The 25,928-nt window shown below is 45.5% G+C and overlaps 2 protein-coding genes across 6 annotated transcripts in view; one reads left to right on the forward strand and one right to left on the reverse strand.

The window, feature by feature from the left end:
• Positions 1-7,866, forward strand: part of LOC137418977 (troponin C, skeletal muscle) — a 29,231-nt gene extending 21,365 nt beyond the window's left edge. The window contains exons 3-6 of the mRNA XM_068105146.2: positions 5,054-5,197; positions 6,526-6,646; positions 6,870-7,006; positions 7,194-7,866. Coding sequence (XP_067961247.1) covers positions 5,054-5,197; positions 6,526-6,646; positions 6,870-7,006; positions 7,194-7,231 — 440 coding nt within the window. The 3' untranslated portion in view covers positions 7,232-7,866. The remainder of the gene's footprint in view (positions 1-5,053; positions 5,198-6,525; positions 6,647-6,869; positions 7,007-7,193) is intronic.
• The window catches only part of CNEP1R1 (CTD nuclear envelope phosphatase 1 regulatory subunit 1), a 61,669-nt gene continuing 43,196 nt past the window's right edge, over positions 7,456-25,928 (reverse strand). For 2 of the 5 annotated variants that reach the window (XM_068105149.2, XM_078784527.1), the window contains exons 4-6: positions 14,899-15,008; positions 8,446-8,500; positions 7,456-8,333 (exon numbers count right to left, since the gene is read on the reverse strand). In XM_068105149.2, coding sequence (XP_067961250.1) covers positions 8,292-8,333; positions 8,446-8,500; positions 14,899-15,008 — 207 coding nt within the window. In that variant the 3' untranslated portion in view covers positions 7,456-8,291. Of the gene's footprint in view, positions 8,334-8,445; positions 8,501-9,618; positions 9,877-14,382; positions 14,451-14,590; positions 14,726-14,864; positions 15,009-25,928 lie in introns of those variants that run through there. The other 3 variants (XM_068105148.2, XR_010982734.2, XM_068105147.2) reach the window with 3 other exon arrangements.

Consider the following 25,928-nt stretch of genomic DNA (forward strand, 5'->3'; position numbering starts at 1 on the left):
GGAAGGGACCATGACTGCCCTGCCATCGGGAAAGAGTGTAACAAATGTGGATGGAAGGGACATTTTCAAAGAGTATGTAGAGCGAAGCCCAGGCAGTCGGTCCACATTCTTCGCATGGACGCACAAGAGATGGGTGATTCGGTGGATGCAACAGGTCGGCTATGCATTGATGGCCTTGATTCGGGGGCACCAGGCGAGGACTGCAATGCATGCATATTAATAGGAGCTAAAATGAAGGACAAACTGGATAATGGCGTGGAGACATGCGTCATGCCGTTGTCCCTTTTGAACAAGTTACTGATGAAAGCAGAGGTCCGTGAATCTTCTGTAACTTTTATTGTGTACGGAGGACATAGGTGACGCACAAAGGCAAGACCGACTTATTTTGCAAAGCAGACAACAAAAAGGGGAATTTTGAGTTCGACATCATTGACACTTCTGAAGTGTCAATAATGAATGAATGACACCACTGAAAGGAAAGGTGTATGCTGCATGTGTGAGAAGTGTTATGATTTATGGGAGCGAGACATAGGTAATAAACGTAGAGCAGCAACGAAGGTTGGAAAGGGTGGAAATGCGAATGGTTCGGTGGATGTGCGGAGTATCGTTGAGAGAGAGGAAGACAAATGACGAATTGCAAAAGATGGTGCGAATAGAGCCTGTGATGGATGCTGTGAAGAGAAACAGGTTGAGATGGTTTGGTCATGTGTTGAGGAAGGATGAAAGTGACTGGTTGAGATGGTTTGGGCATGTGTTGAGGAAGGATGAAAGTGACTGGTTGAGAAGAGTGATGGAAATGAATGTAGAAGGAAGTAGAGGACGGGGAAGACCGAGAAAGACTTGGCTAAAGATGGTGGAAGAAGAAATGCGGGCAAGGGGGTTAACAAGGAGAGATGCAGAAAATAGGGCAAAATGGAGAAGATTGTCATGGGGACCGCAAGGCTAACCCCCGCTCTAGCAGGGAAAATGGCCTTTAAAATGCCTGTTGTTGTTTGTATCATTGACACTTCGGCGGTGCCGATTCTGGGATTACAAGCTCGTGTGCTCTTTGATCTTCTTAAACTGGATGCTAATAAGGACTATGTAAGTGTGTGTTCTGTTCATGCTCACCACACACCCATGCATGATTACACAGATGTGTTTGTAAGTTTGGGTAGGTTCATTTGCCCATAGCACATTCGGTTAAAAGATGGAATTTCACTAGTTATAGAGGTTCCGCAGAGAGTACCACACAGTTTACACACGCGCCTCAAAAATAAAATATCTGACATGGTGGCAGGAGCGTAATATCTCGGGTTGATACTCCTACGGATTGGGTACATAATGTGGTTATCGTCGGGGTAAAAAGGACAAGTCCTCGAGGTTGTTCCTCAACCCCCGTAAGCTAAATACTGCCGTGAAAGGTGAGCATCACCAGATGCCAACCACCGATGATGTCGTCAGCCAAATTTGGGGGTGAGGAAGGGAGAAGTTTTTCTCCATCTTTAACCAGAAAGATTCATTCTGGCAAGTGGTGCTCGATTTGGACAGCGCTTCAGAGTGTACTTTCAATACTCCATTCGGGTGTTACCGTTTTAACAGAACGCCATTTGGCCTTTGCATCATCAACCGGCTTGTGAGCCTGTCTGCTGCAGGATGGCCAGCCGATCCCATATACTTCTCGTTCATTGTCTGCTGCTGAAGAGAAATATGCTTAAATTGAGAAAGCCATTAGGGGTGTTACTTGCCTTGGAGAAGTTTCACCACTATGTCTATGGATACAAGACTGAGGTGCACACCGACCATCAACTTCTAGTGCCAAATGTCAAGAAACCACTGTGCAGAGAGAACTTCACCGAAGCTTCAGTTGATCCTACTTCGACTTATGCGTTATGACGTGTTTACAAAATACGTTCCTGGGAAGCTGCTGTTAACTCCTGACACTATGTCATGGGCACTGAGTTGCCCAGTCCAGATGTACGACAGCATTTTCGAGGACATGCAGTTGAGGACACCAGCTGATGACCCGTCTTCATGTCAGCCAGAGCAAGCTGGACGTGTTGCGTGATGCAACTGGCTTACAACTATTGGCTGGCTACATTCTAAACGGCTGGCCAACAGACAAACCTTCCCTTGTCCATCAGACCTTTCTGGGATCTTAGGGATTCAGTATACAAAAAAAAAAAAAAAAAAAGCTGCATGTGGAAAATGGCATCGTTCCTGTGGGCGAACGTTTGGTAATTCCTGCTGCACACCAGTCTGACATTCTCCAACAAGTACAAGAAGGCCATTTTGGGCAAAATAAGTGGAAAGCCAGGGCGCACCAGGTGGTCTATTAGCCCAGTATCAATCCAGACATACAACGTCATGTTGCCAAGTGCTCAACGTGCCCCAAGTACAGACCAGCTAACATTAAAGAGCCACTTTAGCCACTTTTCTTGCCCTGGGGCCATGCCAGAAACTGGGAGCAGACATTTTCCACTTCGCAGGAAAGCATTTCCTCATGATTGTGGACTATTTCTCCAAGTATACTGAAGTCATGAGCATTTGTGGGCTGACTGCAAATCATGTTGTTGAAGCAATGAAGTCCGTGTTCGCCAGACATGGCATACCCAAGGAATTATTTGTGGGAAACATGCCATTTGCCATTCCTGAGCTCAGGAAATTCACCAAGGAATGGGGGTTCAAGGGTACGACCTCAAGCCCTACATATCCTCAATTTGATGGCCAATCTGAGCGTACAGTACAGACTATCAAGCAGGGGCTCAGAAAAGCCATTGAGGGTGGCCATGATACCCATTTGATGTTACTATCCTACTGGAACATACCACTGGCAGGTTTTCCCATACTCTCCAGCACAGCTGCTGATGAGCAGGGGGCTTAGAGATCAGCTGCCATGATGCGAGCGGGCCCTGGAACCACATTTCCAGCTGATGTCATGCCTGTCTTTGTTGGTGCAGCGACAGCAACAAGCTAAGCATTTCTACGACCAAGGTGCTAAAGAGGTAATGCCATTATTATCGGAGGACAGCGTTCGTGTACAACGAAACAAGATCTGGGAACTCAGCAGTCATTACGGCTAAGCACCAGACACCTCGGTCCTATATAATCACCACTCCAGAGGGGCGTGTGTACCATTGAAACCGTAGGCTCCTCTGCAGCATGGATGAGGCTCCTTTGCCAGACGCTACACTGCCGAAGGACATCCAACAAGGCGAGACTGTTTTGCTACCGGAGTTTTTCCCACCAGAAACAGAGCTTCCAGCACACTGCACCTTACCACATCACAATGCACCAGAAACACAGCAGCACACTCCAGCACACTGTACTTCACCACACACCTGACACTCTTCTCGCCTCACTGGACATGCAGAACGTTTTAAAGACCATATGATTGATTATTATTGATTTCCATCGTTTAAAGAATTTTTTCTTTTCTTTTTGTTGCTAATTTTGACATCGTTTCTGTAGTTTTATACTCCCGAGCTTGCATCCATATAAATGGTGACTCATATGTGCATTAGTGGGGAAGGATCTTGTGTGTTGTTACTAGATCTTGTAGATGCGGCATTGCCGGAACTCGGTATGTGATTTCCGGTCCGTGATTATTTGATCATTAAAGCCATTGCTTTGATCCTGTGTGCTGGTTCCATCATTACAATAACGAATGTATTCTCCTACAAACGAAACCAGAGTCTCCATATACTTGGAGTAGTGCCAACTTGCAATTAGAAGCCATTTTATATCCATCGAGCTGGCGCACCAAACTTGCGCCCATTGTGTGCGGTGTAATGTGTCCATTTTCCAACCTAACTGTCTTTTCTGCACCCAAAAGGAAAATTATTCTTGGCTGCTTGGCAAGGGTGATACTGGGTGGTTTGCCATTGCCTTCCCAGCAGTTAGTCAGGGCAGGAATGTTTAAGTTGAGCAGGATGCCGACTCATGCCGGTGATAAGCCTCTCGTGGCGAAGGACACCGCGGGATCTTTAACATCCACCAACTAATGACAGCAGACGGGATACCCGGCTTAACGCTCATTCGATGGATGGCACACACACTGATGAATCACTCCGCCTGTGAAATACCAGCATGACAGTTCATAACTGGGTTGGGATCTAAACCCAATCTAAACAGCCAAGACTGTTTAGATTGAAGAGGAGTGTGTGTACTGGAAACGGAACCTCATATTCCTTACAAAAGCATCCACTTTATCTTCGTGCACATGTGAGGTGTGTGTGTGTGTGTGTGTGTGTGTGTGTGTGTGTGTGTGTGTGTGTGTGTGTGTGTGTGTGTGTGTGTGTGTGTGTGTGTGTGTTTCTGTCATATCTATGTCTGTATCTTATCTATGTGTCTGTCTGTCTGACATTCTCTCTGGTGTAATGCAATTTTTTATTGTCTGGCTATCTATTTATCCATCTATCTGATGCAAGTAAGTGTGATTGATGCAAGAATGCACTTTTGCTTTTATGAGGGAGAGGGAGGAGGAGAACAGAGGACTTGAAGCCACATTTTACATTATGCCGAATTTCATTATGCTATCAAAGGACATTCCTGTCAAACTCCCTAAACATTCCACACTCTAATGGGAACTAATTCCCTTGGAGCAGCTAAGTGGAGCCGGGTTTTCTGCTGGTATATATATATATATATATATATATATCTATATCTATATCTATATCTATATCTATATATACAGTATATGTGTGTGTGTATTTATATATGGATCATCAAGTCAATTAAATGAAAAAAATGACGATTTGTGACCTTGACATTTTGACCAAATGACCTCAAAAACAATAGGCTCCAGCTGGTGACTGCCTCTTCCAGGTGGTTCAGTTCTGTGAAGATCAGAGTAAAAATTGCAACTTATGGGCAGTTGACATACAGACAGACTAACAGATCAGACCACCCAATATACTTGCTAATCTTCGATTTCACAATAACAAACGGAAGCAATGCAATATCGACTCGTCTGATGAGGATAATAAATGTTACAGCAATATCTGGCACAATGTAGAAGTCAAAAATAATTACAACTACAATGAAGCTGATACCTCTGCTCATTTATTTCTAGAGTTTAAAGCTGCATTCGACATGTTCGATGCAGACCGTGGAGGAGACATCAACACAAGTGAACTGGGGAACGTCATGACGCTACTGGGGCAGAATCCAAGCAAGGAAGAGCTGGATGCCATAATTGAGGAGGTGGATGAAGATGGTTTGTATTACCTCCACTCCCTACTCCCCATTCATATTGACACAGTCTTGCAAAAGTCAAAAGATATTCCAAAAGGTCTTTTGGTAGTGCCATACATTTTCGACTAACTGCAAAAGCACTTTTGCATCTGAAGCACTCGGCTCCAACATTACACCACCAAACCTGAACTAGTACACGGCGACATGTAAATGTTCTGTTTGGGTTGGTTCGTGCACATTCTCATCGGAACATCTGGCTCATGATGCAGGGAACCCAGGTTCACATCACATGCTTGTCCATGGTCTCATGATGCACTTGGAATTCATGGAAAAGTACATTGATGTCTACATATGTCTCCATCCCACATGCAATGCACAACTTTTCCATGCGCCTCAGATCAAATGGAGAAAAAAAAAATTTAATTTACATATCTTCATAAGATAATAAAAACGTTAGATATCTTCTCATTAAGAAAGACATTAAAAAATTAAAAAGTCCAAATGTTTTTTTGTACAGAATCGAGCCTCATGTAGGACCAAACACATTGCACATGAAAACATACACAGACACATAAAACATACAATGAAGGGAGCGGGAGACAAGAGGGGGAGAGAGAGGGAAGCACACAAGCACAACAACAGCAGAGAACAGGGCCATCGGTAGATCTGTGGAAGGGGGAGGGCTGGGGGAGGAGGGAGGGGTTACAGTATAAAGCAAATTAACACTACTAGGAATTTCAGGAAAGAAGTTGGGGGTTGAAAGAGGCGGATTTGGGGTGTTTTAACGGGGGTAGAAAATATCAAGGTTTTGGATGGGCGAAGATAAGAGATGGTGGTGAACAGCTGTTTTGAAGACCTGAAGGGAGGAGTGGGATTGAAGAGTGTTGGGGTTTGTTCCAGAGGTGGGAGAAAAGAGGAATGCAAGAGCGAAGGTGAATAGAGAGTCTTGATTTTGGCAGTTTAACCATAAGAGGGTTGCTGGCAGATCTTGTGTGTTCTGCAGGAATATTTGGGGGACAGAGCACAGACAGAGCTGGGGGAGCCAGGCCAGAGAGGAGTCGGTAGAAGACAGAAAAACAAGCAACAACATGAAACAAACACCTGGGATCCGACTCAAATTGTACCTGCCAATTGTACCTGCTCTTGCAAAACATTCCAATAAAAGTAATTCCCAGCTTCCATAATGATGAAAAAAATAATTCCTTGCAATAATAATTCATTACATTTTTGAGCGTTTGCACTTCATACAATTCTGACAGCAACAAAACATGCAGATTGTAAGTACATATACCTAAGTTTTGCACAAGGTATGACGATGAACTGTGATTATCTGTAATGTCTCCACTCCAGGCAGTGGTACAATCGACTTTGAAGAGTTTCTGGTGATGATGGTGATGCAAATGAAAGAAGATGCCATACAATCTGGATTATCGGAGGAAGAACTCGCCGACGTGTTTCGTATTCTTGACAGGTTAGTGGTAGAGGTTGAAAAAGACACTCAACTGCATTATCTGCAAGTCATTTATACCAAGCTGTAATGAGATCAGTAAGTTAGGAAATCCTCCCCCTCCCCTATCCTCTAAAAAATAGAAGATAGTGTCTGGCCCTGTATATTAATTATGTATCCGAGCCTTTCCATTCAGGGATTATATGGGCACTGTAGTCCTATAGTGAACACAACAATTCATTCACAGAAATCAAGATGGATACATCGATCGAGATGAACTGTGGGAGATTTTGAAACACACGGGAGAAAGTATATCGGAAACCGAGGTGGACACCCTGATGATTGAAGGAGACAAAAACAACGACGGCAAGCTGGACTTTGATGGTAAGCAGCCATTTGAGAATGTCAGCACTTCAAATGCACAACTTCAAAAACAAACAATTAAAATGAAAATAAAAACATGGTATCAGATCGTTTTAGAAGCAATAAAGACATTGCTTAAAGCATTCAGGCTCGTATTCACGGGAATGTACGATAAAAAAATTAATCTTGCATTAAATGTTCTTTGCAGAATTTCTTAAGATGATGGAAGGAGTGCCAGCTTCATGAAGAATGCAAGAATACACATACAGTGTCAGACAACAAACACCAAAATTGTTTCAGTGTCACCGCAGAATTGAAAGTTCCATCACATCCTTCTAAGACCCCCATTTTCAATTTCTCTTTTTGTAACCATTTTCTCAACACCTTTAATTAAAAGAAGTAAAATAACTGGAGATCAGCCTTCTTTACCTTTTTCAAATGTAAAATAAATGCTACAATGATTGTAGAACTGAAATATATGAAATGCTTTATTTGCAGTGTTTTACAAGTTGCATAAAAATATTTAATGTATACAAAACGCCTCTTGAAATGGCATTCAATGAACATTTACTTTGAATGGAAGAAAATAATTTAGAAGGCCAATAAAATAATACGTGTTTGTTAACATGGTGCAGCAAACAATACCATGCAGGCCAAAGCACTGGTCACATTTCAAGGAAGGAATGAACATTCCTTCTCAGAATCCCCACCCCCTCTCCTCCTCCCCTTCTGTCCCCCACCCAAAAAACTTTTTGATTAACACAAGGGGATAAATATGGCTCAGTACACTGAAAAACCATGCATAAATGATTTGCAACACAGTTTAACAAATACAGCGACAACATTCAGGAACTGTTCACAATAAAAGGATCAAAACTCAACTCTTCCAAGAACATCCTTTAGTCACACACAATTACTTATACCTGGGAATGTGGGTAACACGGCCTCCATTACACATTTAAAACCATTACAAATTACTATCACAAGTTCATCCAAAATCAGATTTAACAGAGAGAACAAATATGAAGCAACAGAAGGAAGACGGATTTACAGTGACCTAAGAGAATGGTTACAAACCCAGAAGATCGCTATCTGGGTAAGATGGTCTGCAATTCTGATGTAGCGTGTTAAGTTCCATCCCCGAGTGACTCTCAATGGGTGAGGCATCCAAGGACCACCAGTTGCAGCCGCATGCAGCCACAAAAATAAAATCAACAAAAAGGAAAACCGAAGAGATTTCAAAGACAACTGATCAAAGCGTGCTCTTGAAAGCTTCCTTCCTCGTCTTTTGATAGGAATTGTTTGCTTATTGAGGTTGAGGTCGTGGCTTGAGGATAAGCTTTCCAGTCTTGGATTAGGAACAAAAATATAAAAAAACATAAATGCAAAGTCAAAATAAAATTGCATTAAATCTTTTCCATTTAACTTGGAGGAAGAGGGACTGAATATCCATCACTTACGTCATCGCAGGACATGTTGTATTCTGCCAAGACTGTTCTGCAACGCTCTGCGATACTGAAAACTCAATAAAGGATGACAGACAAAATAGGGCATTAAAAACAACTATTTCAAAAGGAAATGCAACAGGATGAAACAAATATAAAATATTGCTAAAAACAATAAATGGGCTTCAATCTGGAAGAAATCAGTAACCAAGGAGAAGCACCTGCTTTATCCTGTCTTTTGCCAGTATGCTGCGGCTGTGCCAAAAGCAAAAGACAGACCTTCATTGGAGGAGATATTTGAGAAGTCCCAGAAAAAAAAAAACCTGAGGCAGGAATGAAGCTAGCTGTGTAAGTTTTCACTGCACAAAGTGCAAAAAAAAAAAAGAAGCAAAAAACAACAGTACTCTTTGCTTAGAAAAAAAAGATCAATGTGAAGAAAACTATTCTCACATTATGGACATTTACTGTAGCAACATTCAAATACTTAGTGGTGATAGTCCTGTAAATGTGGAATTTGTTGTGGTCCATTTCTTTTAATAAGAGGATTATTGCTTGTACACGCATCTTGGCTCACGAACGAGCTAAAAAGGTTTCAGGTCAGTCTTTTGGGACTGCCACAGGTAACAACGCAGTGCTACCTGCCACATTGTCGGTGACTAAACGGCTACCTGCTGCATTGTCACGTTGTCGGAGCCTAAACCGACACCCCTCACTGGCTTTGCGAGTGGGGAGGGTGACTGTCACACCCTGCCAGGAACAAAAACAACTCCTGGCAAAAGGTGGATGAGCACCCATAGAGAACCAATGGCCATCCAGTAAGGAGATGGTGTCTCCAGAAAAACACCCATCTGGTTTTGACCGGTTCAAGTCATACCAAACACTTGAAAAATGGTACGTCCTGCTTCCTTGCTTGAAAAGGACAGAGCGCAGACAATCCCCATCGGTTGACATCCATGGTGAGAAGGAAATTCCTCTTGAAGAAATGCCCCGCTGAGTCCGGTAAAAAAGTGGCGCCATTGTTATGATGTCACTGGTACCAAGAGTATCCCAGAAAGCGTCGGCAGTGACGGCACTTCTCCCAAGCTCAGTGGCTGTGTTAAGTGTGTGTGTGTGTGTGTGTGTGTGTGTGTGTGTGTGTGTGTGTGTGTGTGTGTGTGTGTGTGTGTGTGTGTGTGTGCACGCGACTATATCAGTGCGATTACGAGCCTTAGTCCAAGTATAGAACAATCACAAAAGGGCAACAGATTTACAAACTACCAGGGATTATTGAAAGGGGGAGGCTGTGGAACATACCCAAGGAGGGTATGTGAATATTCATGGGTGAGCGCATCAGGATATTATGGGAAGCACATTCCAAGTTGCTGGCCAGCGGATTATCTTGTCCAGGTGTGAATAAACAGATTCCGCAGCAGTCGGCCTTTCACAAGACTGATGTGTAGTTCTACACTGGGTGGTTATTGTCATATTAACAAAGTTGGTTTTCAACAAAACCAGATAGGTTATCAATATAGAATTATAGATGAAGAGCAACGTTGGTCTTAAGACACTGCCTTGTGGTACCCCAGCCTGAAGGAAGAGATACAAGGATAGAACACAATCAAGGGCCACCCAGTGTTTTCACTCAGACAGGAAATGAGACAACCGTTTGAGGACGAATCTCGAAATAACAAAGGAAGACGATTAATAATTTAAGACTGGATTGCCAGACAGTGTCAAAGGCTTGAGAGATATCCAGAAAGATAGTTTCAACCTATTGTTTGTGGTTCACAGCATACATCTACTGCTGTGTCATAAGGAGCAACATAACCAAGGTGGAATGACAAGGTTAGTAGCCACACTGGTTGTCTGAGATTAGTGAGAAAAGAGATATCCGGCCCAAGTTCGGCTGCAACGATGGACTCCATTACTTTGCTTTTGATGGGGAGAAGGCTGATCACTCTGTAGATGGGATGGATCAATTTTGGAACCTTATGGATAGAAGTGGCGTTTGGAATTTTCAATATGGAGGAAGTTACCCACCCAAGAAGGACTTTTGAAAGAAAAAGGCGAGAGGGGACTCAAGCATAGTTTCTGAGCAATATAACACTTGTGCTATCAGGACTGGTTACAAAGAGGTATTGAGCTGGGTAAGAAACTTCACTATGACAGGGGAGAAGTCAATATGCTGTTTGGAACATTTTGTAATGGTGGAAAGGATGGGAACAGGAAGAGATGGATTTGGGACCTTGGCCTGTTGTGTAAAAACAGTCAAGAACAAGAACCATGCTTTTTCTCAAACAATGTACAGCATAACTTCCTCCTTTAGTAGAGAAGGAATGCAGGGGGAATATGTACAAGACAGATCTGACCAGCTCCGACCAAAATAGAGAATTTGGAACTCCAGTGAGGCTGACGTAAGGCCCTGGATTTTTGAATGACGTATACACAATGCTTTTGAGCTATGGGGCGATCACTATCGGTGTCGAATTCGAATTCCAGGAAGAGAATGCAAGTTATTTTCTTGTGACGGCTTTACAAGCACATCGGTGTACCAGAGACGAGATGATGGACAGAAAAGTTAAATGCAGAACATGGTGATGTTGTAGAGGAGAGAAATTAGTCAGTTGAATAAATTCCAAGAGTAGTCAATGCTAGGAGATATGATGATGGAACAGTCTTGATTAAAAAGAGGGAATTTAGGCCTGACCCATCAGCCTTACCAAATTGGCACACACATCTGCGTTTTGGTAGTTCAGTAATACCTGCCCAAGTGATGCCCCCTTTTCATATTTATTCATATTTATTCTGTGCGGACAAATAAACAAGAAGACGTCATGCGGAGCACGATACTTGCAAAATCCACCCCCCCATCCCCAATAAAAAAAATTCCATTGATACAGCAAATTGTCCATTTCATCAAGATTAAAATTGACAATCTTGATCAAAGCTCGGGTAACAGGAAGAAAAGTGACAATTTTTCAGATGAAAAAGGATGATTTTGTAAGGTTGACCTTGAGTTGACATTTGACCTTTTGACCTCAAAAATAGTTAGTTTCCCTATTTAGTGACTCAATGTGCAAATGCTGTTCAATTTTCAAGTCAATCGGATGAAAATTGAGGATTTAAAAAACTTGGCCTATGTTGACCTCAAAAATAGTTGGTGGTTGAATTCAGTGACCATATATGTAAATCCTCTTAGAATTTCAAGTCAATCAAATGAAAATTGGTGATTTTAGAAATTCGGCCTTTGTTGACCTTTTGGCCTATGTTCACCTAAAATATAATTTGTGGTTGAATTCAGTGACCAGATATGCAAGTCCTCTTCAAATTTCAAGTCAATTGGATGAAAATTGAGGATTTTAGAAATTTGGCCTATGTTGACCTTTCGGCCCATGTTGACCTTTTGGCCTATGTTGACCTTTTGGCCTATGTTGACCTCAAAAATACTTGGTGGTTGAATTCAGTGACCAGATATGCAAGTCCTCTTCAAATTTCAAGTCAATCGGATGAAAATTGAGGATTTTAGAAATTTGGCAAAGTTGGTGACCATTTGCCTATGTTGACCTTTTGACCCCAAACACAATAGGCTTCTCAATTGGGACGACCTATACAGCTTGGTGAAGTTTTGTGACGATCGGTTTAGAATTGTGACCTGTAAGCCGGTGACAAACAGACAAACAAACAGACAAGCGGACAGACAGACAGACAGACAGACAGAACCACAAACGCAACCGACCAATATACTTGAAAAATCTTCGATTTTGCAAGTAACAAACAGACAGACAGACAGACAAACAGACAAACGGACTCAAATGCAATAACCTCTCCTCTGGCGAGGGTAATAACAGGGGCAAGCAGAGAGTAGATTGCCAATGTTTGCAGTGACACTCTCTAATATGGGGACAGCAGAGTTAGGGGAACAGTCGATTACACAAATAACCAATACGTTGCTATAGTGAGCCAATAAAGAAAAAAAAATCCAATATAGTCAGTCAACTGTACTCCATTAGGAAAAAGCCCAGCAGTGAGGGAAGTGGTTGTGGACAAGGAAGGGTAAACCATGCACATTAACACCACCAGCAGTGCACAAATAGGCCTGTTAGAGGGGAGGAGACAATAACCAGGAAGAACACACAGAACAGTCCAGGACATCCTGTGAAATGAATGTTTGTGAGACGCACAATATTTGGGTTCCCTGCAGCAGCGTGGGTGGACATATCTGTGACGTTACAGCACAGACCTCAGCTATTGGTAGACCAGGGGGTTTCAAATTAGGAAGCACATGCAGGGAGCACAGCGGAGTTAAAGAGAGCAGGGTCGGTATTTTTTGGATGAAAGATGGCCTTCACCGCTGATCTGTTCACATTTTTGTAAGCTTGTTCAGAAATTCAGTTGAGCATTTCATCCAAGTGTGAGCAAGGGTCGATTCAGTGTGCGGAGTTGCCATGGACTACGGGTGTGAGTTTGGACATGGCTCTGTTATTGAGTCAGGAGCAGGAAGAGTGGAAGAAGTGTTCGACAAGGAAAAAGTAATGGAGGGCACAATAAAATAAGTGTTATATCACGCTGTAATGGAACCGAATTGCAAAACTGTTGAGCTTCCGAACCAAGCCGGGTTTGGCTGTCAACTCAGATATATTCCTGTCCCAAGAAACGAAGTAATAGCAGTATTTTGCAGGTGAGTGCAGTCGAAATGTGCAATGGCATATGGATCGGATGTGTCAGAGAATGGTCATGTTGTTTCTCTGAGAGTTTCAAAGCAAAATGTTACTGTTACAATGCAACTGTGCACTGCAGCATAGACACAGCAGCTACTGACTGGACCATAATTGTTGTAATATCTACGATTGCCCCCAATCTCGATATATCACTGGTTCAGAATGACAGACTCACTACAAATCTTTTTATTCGAGGATATTTGGGTTTAGGAGCGCTCAATGCTCCTCATCTAGTTCAACTCTTCGCTGGCAAAGAACTGCTCGGGTTCCATCTTGGGGCGAGGTGACCTGCACGCTGCCCTATCACCATTCCAATTGAGCCTGGTATATAAGCAAGAATGATCGGGCTCTGAGTGTCTCGGCCATTTGGTTGGTGTGACTGCCATTACATTATAATATGCGGGGCACTTTAATAATGTCATGCGATGGACACTTATCTGAGGTCGGATCCAAAACAAGTTTTTACTACCGAGTCACAGCACTGGTGGTATAGAAGAAGGGTGGAGGTTTTTTTTTTTCTTAACTTCAGGACGGAGGATTCTTTTTGTATGCAGCACGTGGCTGTGAGGTTGCATTACTTTTTTTTTACTGGGGGTATGGCTGTGCATCTGATACTGTACCCCTTTACAATGATGCCGTACCCCATGTCACTGATGCTGTTCCCCTTGCCGCTGATGCTGTACCCCATGCCGCTGATGCTGTACCCCTTGTCGCTGATATTGTACCCAATGCCACTGATGCTGTAGCCAATGCCGCTGATGCTGTACCCCATGCCGCTGATGCTGTACCCAATGCCGCTGATGCTGTACCCAATGCCGCTGATGCTGTACCCCTTGCCGCTGATGCTGTACCCAATGCCGCTGATGCTGTACCCCTTGCCGCTGATGCTGTACCCAATGCCACTGATGCTGTAGCCAATGCCGCTGATGCTGTACCCCTTGCCGCTGATGCTGTACCCAATGCCGCTGATGCTGTACCCCTTGTCGCTGATGCTGTACCCAATGCCACTGATGCTGTAGCCAATGCCGCTGATGCTGTAGCCAATGCCGCTGATGCTGTACCCCTTGCCGCTGATGCTGTACCCCTTGTCGCTGATGCTGTACCCCTTGCCGCTGATGCCGTAGCCAATGCCGCTGATGCTGTACCCCTTGCCGCTGATGCTGTACCCAATGCCGCTGATGCTATACCCCAAAAAGAGCTCAATGGGGACAAGCAGGAACATGGAAATTTGGCAAGGATGCCAGTGATAGCTCACCTACTCTTTGGAATCTTTAACATCCACCAACTAATGCCAGCAGATGAGACACCCAGTTTAACGTCAATCTGAGGGACGGCACACACAAAGATGAATCCCCCCAAACGTGAAACGCCAGGGTAAATGTTTATAATGAACATGTATGCGCGCATATACAAAGCAAACACGCATGCTCATACAACAAAAGCAAACGTGCACAAACACATACTCATGTATGGAAACACCATAATATGAGAGGAGCAGGTGGGTGCACAGAACCGGCAGATACATGCAGAAATGCGTGGATGCCACACACAGGAAGACAGATGCAACAGGATGCGTTTGAAGCACGTTGGATATCTTGCTGTGGGATACCAGACTGGGATAAAACACCAATCATATCAAGGTATTTCTTTATGCCAGTTTGCAGCATGATTTTTCCCAACATCTTTCAAGTCATACATTTACACCATATAGCATTACAAGGATAAGGGTTCAATTACCATAGAAGCAGTATTTTTTACACTAAAAGGATACATCGACGGAGCTACAACTCGTTTATGAATTCCAGCCAAAAAGAGCCCAATGAGGACGATGCAGCTCACAGTGAAGAAGGTGTGGTTCCATAGTGAAACAAAGAATGCGACCTGCAAACAGAAGCACATTTCAACCTCTTTTGAATATGTAACAGTTCCGTTAAATTGGTGTAAACCGATTTGAGAACCAAGCACAACAATGCAAAACTTGCTTGGGTGGGGGAGGGAGGGGTGGAGCGAGGGGTAGAATGACGATGGCCAGCTCCCACATGTTTGGGTCTTCAGATGCAAAGATCATGTTCATTATTTTATTTTTACACTCCGTAACCAAGAGGAGTCAAACATTTGAGAGCAGATATCGTCCCAGTGGCCTAATCATTCACCAGCAAGGGGAAAGGAGGAGGCATTGCAAACTCTCCCTTGCCTTTAGTCGGAGGGGAGAGCACACACAGCATCTAGCGAGTCAGTTGTAGTCGGTTGTTACACAGATCTGAAGCACGTTGGACAAATACATTACAGAATCTTGGGGGAATTCCATGGAGAAATAATGACCAACTGCAACGGTTTAATTCTTCAGATACAATTGTAGAATACAACACGACACTCTACCTTTATGTAGTTTTACAGTCACAAATGTTGGAGAGAAAAAAAAACAAGCATCCCCCAAAAAATAAACATGTGCGAATGACTAAAATAGAGTGTATTACGATATTAATGGATGGCAGTGTCATGACTGCTGTAACAACACCTCATAAAAGCATTGGGGAAACAACTAGGCCAAAAATTTTGATTTTTGACAGGAAGCATTCACGAATGACTAAAGCAGTGTATACGTTCAGTGCGATGTTAACGCTGGAATATTTATGATCGTTATAGAAAGAATTGTTGAACATATATGACGATGTAATGTTTACATTTTTGAGTCAAGTAAAAGGTGACAATAAGAGAATATAGTTCAGACTTTTAATCTGGATGTAAAGATTGCCAAACTCAAGAAATTTATTGTTGCTTCTGGATATTGAACTATCTCGTGTTAATCAGCCATTTAAAGCAGCTTCGAGTTTAAAAAAATTAACATGTAGTAATCATGAGAACAGCACTGTAGTTTATGGATGAAGAGGCTTTTGTGAATGTTCTTGCCAGAGTAAATATATACATGTACTGTACAAGAGAGCCGTTGGTCTGTGTGTGTGTGTGTGTGTGTGTGTGTGTGTGTGTGTGTGTGTGTGTGTGTGTGTGTGTGTGTGTGTGTGTGTGTGTCGCCATTTTCCTCAGAGATGGCTGAACGGATGTTCGTCAAACGTTCAGAGGTTCATTAGTGAGTGCCTGACAGTGTTTTAGGCCAGAAAAAAAAAGTTTTTGGGATTAAAAATAAATAAATAAATAAATAAATCATTCTATAGTGCCTAATCCTTTTTGATTAATGACAGTTATAGACAGGTGCACATTCGCATAAATAAATACAAAACAATCACCAGATATTTGAACACAAATAATAAAATAATTCCGGAAGCATTCGAAGTTGGTGGTAAGGCTTCTTCTTCTTCCTGAACATCATCGTACTTAACTCACAAACGTGACGAACGGCACATTCACCGGCATATATCAACAAAAGGGTAAATGATGATTTGACATTTGTGATCGATTCTGATTTGGATGTAATTGCTTTTACATCATATTTGCCCTCCCCTCTGGGCCGGTGCTCCTGCCTCACACCTAGCTCGGCTTCACGCTGTTGAAAGCAAAGCTTTCAGAATCATTGGAATCTCCCCCATGAAGCTAACTCCGTGGGCCTTTCACTTACTCACCACAGGCAGGTTGGTGGTCTTTCTGTCTTCTACAGACTCCTCTCTGGCCTTGCTCCTCCAGCTCTCTCTGGGCTCTGTCCCCAAATATTCCTAAAGGTCGCACAAGATCTGCCTGCAACCCTCTTGTGGTTAAACTAAACCGGTTAAACACCGGACCGTGTGTGGAGAGAGAGTGCAGTAGTAGAATGCATGGGATGTACGAGAGGCGCTGGAGCGCCTCGGTGTGCGAGTATGGAAAGGGTCGCGTGGTGTGAGAATGCGGCTCAAGTCGAGGAGCACGTCAATCCGGTTAGCGTTTAGGCCGACGTATAGTCGACGCGAGCTCTCCGGGCTTGGTGCACTTTGTGTGCTGCGGGGACCGGCGGGGATCGTTGCCGCGGCGGTCTCGCAAGAAGCGCCGTGCACGATTCGTGCCGGGCCCCACCCTGTATGGTCGGTGCCGCGTCGTAAAGGCGAACGGCACGGTTTGAGGGGAGGAAGAAGAGGTCGGACCTTCGCCCCCTGGCGGGCGCGGTGCTCCGACCGGGGGAGGTTGGGCCACCGTGCATGGGGCCGCAAAGCCTCACGTAGGGATGGCGCCTGGAACCTAGGCCCCAGTATGCCTCCTCCCCAGAATCGAAAATGCCGGACGGACCCAACCTACAGGAGACCAACCACCCGCATGCATTGCTCGGCTTTGCGAAGCCGAGCTGTGATAACGATGTAGTTCCGCACGGAGAGGCTCATAGTTAGTGGACGGATAGTAATGGCGTTGGCGAATGGTAGCTTTACCATTCTTTCTTGGGGCACATGAGCTTTAGATTATGGGGACGGCAGTGAAAACTAGCCAAGGGCAGGCTAGGATAATTGTTAGGGATTTAGAAATGACAATAGGAGACACAAGATTTAAGTAGTGACTTTTGTACAAGTAGAGGGGACAGAGAGAGATTACTTGGATGTTAATGACGAGGGGAGTGCTTCGTGTAAGGGAAAACGGGAAAGCACGAGTATTAGAGGGAAGTAGTTGGCTAGATGATGCTGTGTGTGTGTAGAAGTGCATAAATGGAGTATTGTGGACAAGTGTAATTGTGTTGGAGTGTATGGAAAGAGGAATGTGAGCACAAGAGGGTGCAAGTGGAGAACAGGTGTGTGGAATAAATGGTGTGTAGAGTGAGTGGTGTGGAATGAGTGGTGTGGGGTGGGTGCATGGTGCGAGGGAGTGGATGGGGTAGGATGGACCCCTTCGGGGGTATCCGGGGAGGGTGGTTTAAAGTGAGGTAGAGGGTTTAGGTAAATTATTGGATATTGACACCTGTGGTGCAGGTAGTAGCAAGGAAGTGCTATGATGGGTGCATGAGTCTTTGGAAATGGCTGGGCGTGTGGGCTTAATTGGTGAGTATGGTTATTGGGGCACTCCGCCACTGGTGGTCTGTCGGCCGGGTGGGGCCGCGGGTGGGCTCTGGGAGCCAGTTAGAGTTCAGAGTAGTGTTCAGTGGGGCCCGAGGATCCTAGGAGAGGACCCGGGTAGCCCAATGCCAGAGAGGGCATCAGAGGGGTGAGAGAGCCAGGAGGGGCCTTCCCCGATTTAGGGTAGTCGCAAGGAGCTAGGCAAGCTCGGGTGGCTACTTCAGTGGCGGAGGTGCGCAGGTAGGTAGACCTGCTAGTAGAGCCGCATGACCCAGCCCCGAAATTGTGCGAAGGCACAGTCGTGAAAGATTGGGGGAGTGAGACCCCAAATTTGGAAGGCACCACAGGATGGTCAATGGGAATTGGTTTTTAGAACCCCATAGTTTAAAGATGCCAATTGGCAGGGCATGACCCCGGGTAGTTTAAGAGTTAATGTTATTAGAGTATAGTTTTGTTTTTTGTTTTTTGTATACTGAATCGAGGCTCGTGAAAGAGCTAACATTTACTTCACAAACAAATCAACCAGACAAACAAAATATATAAAAAGAGGGAGTGGAAAAACAAGATGGGGAGAGAAGGAGAAGCACACAAACACAACATTTGAGAGCAGGGAGATGTGTGGAAGGGAGAGGGCTTGGGGGGCGGAGGCGTGGGAAGGGGGGGGGGGGAGGGCGGGAGAAGTATAAAACACAAGGACACCAAGGACTTCCAGGACAGAAGTTGGTATTTCAAAAAAGTGGAATTGGGGTGAAATTAGCGGGGGTAGAAAAGATCAAGGTTTTGGATGGGGGAAGATAAGAGATGGTGGTGAACAGCTGTTTTAAAGACCTGGAGTGTGGAGTGGGATTGAAGAGAGTGAGGGAGTTTGTTCCAGAGGCGGGAGAAAAGAGGAATGAAGGAGTGAAGGTGAGCAGAGAGTCTTGATTTTGGCAGTTTGACCATAAGAGGGTTGCAGGCAGATCTTGTGCGACCTGTAGGAATATTTGCGGGACAGAGCCCAGAGAGAGCTGGGGGGGCAAGGCCAGAGAGGAGTCGGTAGAAGACGGAAAGACCACCAACCTGCCTGCGGTGTGAGATGATTTTTTTTTTTTTTTTTTAATACAAGATCGAGACTCGTGAAAGAGCGAACATTAATCACACAGAAAGACAAACAGACACATAAAACAAATAACATCGGGAGCGGTAGACAAGATGGGGAGAGAGGGGGAAGGACACAAACACAACATTTAAGAGCAGGGACCGAGAGACATGGAGACATCGAGAGAACTGTGGGAGGGAGAGGGCTTTGGGGGGGAGGCATGGGAAGGGGGGGGGGGGGGAGTGGGAGAGGTATAAAACATATGGACACTGCCAGGACTTCCAGGAAAGAAGTTGGAATTTCAAACAACGTGGATCTGGGGTGAATTAGTGGGGGTAGAAAAGATCAAGGTTTTGGATGGGGGAAGATAAGAGATGGTGGTGAACAGCTGTTTTAAAGACCTAGAGGGAGGAGTGTGATTGAAGTGAGTGTGGGAGTTTGTTCCAGAGGCGGGAGAAAAGAGGAATGAAAGAGTGAAGGGTGAGCAGAGAGCCGAGATTTTGGCAGTTTAACCATCAGAGGGTGGCTGGCAGATCTTGTGCGACCTGTAGGAATATTTGGGGGACAGAGCACAGAGAGAGCTGGGGGAGCAAGGCCAGAGAGGAGTCGGTAGAAGACAGAAAGACCACCTACCTGCCTGCGGTGAGTGAGTGAAAGGCCCTCAGAGATAGCTTCATCGCGGGAGATTCCAATGATTCTGAAAGCTTTGGATTCAAGTGTGAAGCCGAGCCAGGTGTGAGGCAGGAGCACCAGCCCATAGGGGAGAACAGTATTCCATTGAGCTGCGGATGAAAGCCTTGTATGTGGTGAGGAGCTCAGGTGTGCCTAGGAAGGACTTCGCACGACGGAGGATGCCCAGTTGGCGACTGGCTTTGGAGGCCAGCTTGGAAATGTGGTTTTCCCAAGAAAGATCATGGCAGATAGTGAGACCCAAAAACTTGAGCGACAGAACTTCTTGGAGAGGATTGTTGAGAAAGTAGATGGGAGGGTTGTCCAGTCGATCTTTTCGGAGAGACATAGTAAGAGTGTGAGATTTGTCAGGATTGAAAGACATGTTCCACTTGTTTGACCAGTCTGTGATTTTGTCCAGGTCTTCAGAGAGTGAGGAGGCTGCAGACTGCCGATCTGAGGGAAGAGGCATGGAGCGGCAGAGAGTGGAGTCATCAGCAAAGAGATAGAGAGGATTTTCCAGAGAGTCGGAGAGATCATTGATAAAGACCAGAAAAAGCACAGGGCCCAGCACACTGCCTTGGGGAACTCCAGCCTGAACAGGAAGGGGAGATGAGAGAAATCCATTCAGGGCCACACGTTGACTACGACCAGAGAGGAAGTCCGCAAGCCATGCATGGAGATTTCCATGGATACCATAGGAGGAGAGTTTGGTGAGCAGAGCTGGGTGCCAGACCGTATCGAAGGCACGTGATATGTCAAGGGAGACAGCTCTGATTTCCTGTTTGGCATTGAGGACCTCCATCCATTGTTGAGACAGCAGAAGCAGCATGTCCAGAGTAGAGTGACCTGGTCTGAAACCAAATCGACGATCAGAGATCAAGCCATTGGAGAAGAGGAAAGATTTCATATCCGAAGCAATGATGGATTCCATGACTTTGCTGATAATTGGGAGCAGGCTGATTGGTCTGTAGTTGCAAGGATCTGTTTTTGCACCTTTTTTGTGTAAAGCGGTAATGTTTGCCGATTTCCAGGATGCTGGCAGATGACATTGAGCAAAAGATAGGGTGAAAAGAACAGAGAGAGGGTGAGATACAGCGGCAGAGCAGGATTTTAGGACCCGTGGGCTGATGCCGTTTGGTCCAGTTGCAGAATCAGAGTCGAGGTTTGACAAAAACTCCTCCACCTTGTCAGGAGAGAAGGACACAAAGTCCAGGAGCAGTTGGGTTCGACTGGGAAAGGTGGGAACAGAGAGAGATGGGTTTGGGACTAACGATTTTGAGGCAAACACAGAGTTGAGGCATTCGGCTTTGTCATGTGCGATGTCAACTGTGTGGCCATTTGAGGTAAGGGAGGGGATGGAGGGGTAACAGCCCAACTGTTACCGGGTAGTGAGAGGCTTGAGTGAGAGGGCCTTGGAGTTAGCTTCATCGCGGGAGATTCCAATGATTCTGAATGCTTTGGTTTCAACAGCGTGAAGACGAGCTCGGTGTGAGGCAGGAGCACCAGCCCAGAGGGGAGAGCAGTATTCCATTGAGCTGCGGATGAAAGCCTTGTATGTGGTGAGGAGCTCAGGTGTGCCAAGGAAGGACTTCGCACGACGGAGGATGCCCAGTCGGCGACTGGCTTTGGAGGCCAGATTTGAAATGTGGTTTTCCCAGGAAAGATCATGGCAGATAGTGAGACCCAAAAGCTTGAGTGACAGAACTTCTTGGAGAGGATTATTCAGAAAGTGGAAGGGAGGGTTGTCCAGTCGGTCTTTTCGGATAGACATCGTAAGAGTGTGAGATTTGTCAGGATTGAAAGACATGTTCCACTTGTTTGCCCAGTCTGTGATTTTGTCCAGGTCTGCAGAGGGTGAGGAGGCTGCAGACTGCCGATCTGAGGGATGAAGAATGGAGCGACAGAGAGTAGAGTCATCAGCAAAGAGATACAGAGGATTTTCAAGAGAGTCAGAGAGATCATTGATGAAGACCAGAAAAAGCACAGGGCCCAGAACACTGCCTTGTGGAACTCCAGCCTGAACAGGAAGAGGAGATGAGAGAAACCCATTCAGGGCCACACGTTGACTACGACTAGAGAGGAAGTCCGCCAGCCATGCGTGGAGATTTCCATGGATACCAAAAGAGGAGAGTTTGGTGAGCAGAGCGGGGTGCCAGACCGTATCGAAGGCACGTGATATGTCAAGGGAGACTGCTCTAATTTCCTGTTTGGCATTGAGGACCTCCATCCATTGTTGAGAAAGCAGAAGCAGCATGTCCAGAGTAGAGTGTCCAGGTCTGAAACCAAATTGATGATCAGAGATCAAGCCATTGGAGACGAGGAAAGATTTCATATCTGAAGCAATGATGGATTCCATGACTTTGCTGATAATTGGGAGAAGGCTGATTGGTCTGTAGTTGCTGGGATCTGTTTTTGCACCTTTTTTGTGCAAAGCGGTGATGTTGGCAGATTTCCAAGCAGATGGAAGATGACCTTGAGCAAAAGAGAGGGTGAAGAGAACAGAGAGAGGGAGTGAAAGAGCGGAAGAACAGGATTTTAGGACCCGTGGGCTGATGCCGTCGGGTCCAGTTGCAGAATCCGAGTCGAGGGTTGACAGAAACTTTTCCACCTTGTCAGGAGGAAAGGACACAGAGTCCCGGAGCAGCTGGGTACGCCTGGGTACGGTGGGTACAGAGAGGGATGGGTTTGGGACACAAGATTTTGAGGCAAACACAGAGTTGAGGCATTCAGCTTTTTCACGTGCGGAGTCAGCCGTGTGGCCATTTGAGGTGAGGGAGGGGATGGAGGGGGAACAAACACCAGAAACAGATTTGACCAGACGCCACCAGGATTTGGAAGAGGGAGACAGATAAGAGAGTTCGGTCCTGAGAACGGAGAGACATTGTTTCCTGGCTCTCCTGAGGGTGGACACACACTTGTTTCGGGCTTTGTGAAAGGAAATGAGATTTCCTTCCGTTGGATTTGCTTTCCAGGAGACGAAAACAAGTTGTTTCTGGGCAATAGCCTCACCACAAGATTCCGTGTACCATGGACGGGAGGAAGGGTATGACAACAGAAGACGAGATGGGATAAATCTGTGCATGAGAGAGAGCAGTTTGCTTTGGAAGAATTCCCAGGAAGAATTTATGTCAGAGGCAGTAGAGATGGGAGACCAGTCCAGATGATTGATGGCTGCTTGAAGACCGTGCCAGTTGGCCTGAGTGAAATGCCAGACTCGTCGACGCTGAGGAGGCTCTCTGAGAATGGTCAGAGAGATGTCCACTTTAACAAGCACATGATCAGAAGAGCCGATTGGAGCAGAAGAGGAGCAGCAGACATTTTCAGGGAAGTTAGTCATAACCAAGTCCAGAAGAGAAGATGCTCCGTTGACTGAAATCCGGGTCGGGAAATTGACAGATTGTGTCAGTCCCAGTGAGTCACAGAAGTCCTTTGCTGAAGAGCCATGGCTGGTGAGAGAGGTACCCACACCCAGCCAACTGGCATGGTGACAGTTGAAATCACCACATATGAGGAAGAGAGAGTTGGGATGGGTAGATAGAAGTTGAGTCCATATTCTCAGACAGCGAGATGTAGATGGAGTCATCACTGTTTGGTGGACGGTACAACACACATATGAACAAAAGGTGGGAGCGAAGGGGAAGCCGTAGCCAAAGGTATTCCTGGGGGTGAGGTGGAGAGAGGGCAGTGCAGGGCGAATGAGGAAGAGAGTTTTTTTATAAAGATAGCAACCCCACCTCCAGGACGAGGCTCAGGTCTATCATACCAAATGGGGAGGGAGTAACCTGGGAGAGATACCAAGGAATCAGAGACATCATGAAGGAGGAAAGTTTCTGTTAAGCAGATCACGTCTGGTTTGCCAGAAGCAACCTGTATGGAGAGATCAGACAAGTTTGAGCGAAGGCCCCGGATGTTTGAGGTCCATACTGTTAAGGAAGAGGAAGGGGGAGCATCGGATACAGAACAGGGGGGGGGGGGGGGAGCAGTAGGGTAAGATGTGGAAGAGGAGGAAGAGGTAGGGAGAGCTGTTGAAGGTGTGTCGGAGATTACAGAATAGCTTGGAGAAAGGGAAGAATGGGGCAGACAAAAGGTTTGATGGTGATTGGGAGAGGCGCAGTGAGGTGTTATTTGACGAGGGGGGAGAGCGAGGCAGAAGGTTGAGGGAGATGAAGGTGAAAGTTGGAAGGGGGAAGAGGCGGGGAGGACGCTTTGAGGAGGAGGGGTGAGAGGGGAGTCTAGGAGGAGAGGAGCGAGGGAGAGTCTCGGAGGGGAGGGGTGTGGGGGGAGATTTGAAAGGAATGGGTGATTGGGAACATTTGGAGGGGAGGGGCAAGGGGGAAGATTTGAAAGAGATGGGTGATGGGGATGATTTGGAGGGGAGGGGCAAGGGGGTAGATTTAAAGGGGAGGGGTGATGGGAAATGGGATTTTGGGGTGATGGGATTTTGAAAAGTGTACGATTAATGGGAAACGAACATTTATTGCAAAATGAGTTGGTTTTTTTTGTATACTGAATCGAGGCTCGTGAAAGAGCTAACGCTTGAGCGAGTTTCTTGAGACATTCGAGTCAAAAATACGTTTGAGGATGCTGGAGGGAGGATGGAGTGCTGGAGAGTTTAGGGAATGAATGAAAGATGCACTATAAGAGATGGAAATTTTTTTTGGAATGAATAGATTTGGTGAGCAAGTCGAAAGCATCCTTTTATAGAAGAGAAGAAAAAGGTGTTATAGACAGAATACAGTGCCCCCAAGCCCTCTCCCTCCCACACTTCTCCCTGCTCTCAAATGTTGTGGTTGTGTGCTTCCCCTTCTCTCCCCATCTTGGCTTCCGCTCCCTCTTTTGTATATTTTGTTTGTCTGGTTGATTTGTTTGTGAAATAAATGTTAGCTCTTTCACGAGCCTCGATTCAGTATACAAAAAAAAAAAAAAAAAAAAAAAAAAAAAAAAGGTCTTCAGGGGTCAGATGAGACATTTTTTAACAACGTGATCACGTGATCACAAACAACGTGGTCGAAGAACGAACGAACAAATAAGAACGAATAAACAAATAAGAACAGAAGGAAATGTTTTTTTTTTTTTGGTTTGTTTTTGAGATTTTAAAACAAGGAAGTATGGGATGAAAAGACCGTGAAAAACAGAGACCGGAAAGTAATTGCAGCGCGATCGGAGAACCGCTGAGACAAAAACAAAGCCTCAAGCCAAGGTCGGACACGGTAGCCTCGTACTACACTTAGGCCTCAGAATACGCGATACGAAAGACCGACGATTCTGTACACAGGTATGAAAAACCAACGCCAAGAATACGATTAAAGACACCCCAATAGGTCCATACACCGAGAGAAAGATACAGTTTCGACAAAAACACAATTGTGAAAAGTTACTTAACTTCGAAAGCGAGCGCGCATGGACAGCTTTGAAGAGACGAGACCTCCAATCTTGCGCATGCGCAGACCCTTGCGCATGCGCAGTAGGAATATTTGCGGGACAGAGCCCAGAGAGAGCTGGGGAGGCAAGGCCAGAGAGGAGTCGGGAGAAGACGGAAAGACCACCAACCGGCCTGCGGTGAGTGAGTGAGAGGCCCTTGGAGTTAGCTTCATCGTGGGAGATTCCAATGATTCTGAATGCTTTGGTTTCAACAGCGTGAAGACGAGCTATGTGTGAGGCAGGAGCACCAGCCCAGAGGGGAGAGCAGTATTCCATTGAGCTGCGGATGAAAGACCTGTATGTGGTGAGGAGCTCAGGTGTGCCAAGGAAGGACTTCGCACGACGGAGGATGCCCAGTCGGCGACTGGCTTTGGAGGCCAGATTTGAAATGTGGTTTTCCCAGGAAAGATCATGGCAGATAGTGAGACCCAAAAGCTTGAGTGACAGAACTTCTTGGAGAGGATTATTCAGAAAGTGGATGGGAGGGTTGTCCAGTCGGTCTTTTCAGAGAGACATCGTAAGAGTGTGAGATTTGTGAGATAGTTAGGATGAGAAATCTCTTCGCACCATCCACATCCACTCACCAAGGAGACAGAACTCCACACCAGATTTTGCAGACGATTTGGATGGGTCTCGACGACGCATTTTTGCAGACGCATCTCGACG

This window comes from Myxine glutinosa, chromosome 9 (genome assembly GCF_964187855.1).
Source record: "Myxine glutinosa chromosome 9, kmMyxGlut1.1, whole genome shotgun sequence".
In the NCBI taxonomy this organism is placed as follows: domain Eukaryota; kingdom Metazoa; phylum Chordata; class Myxini; order Myxiniformes; family Myxinidae; genus Myxine; species Myxine glutinosa.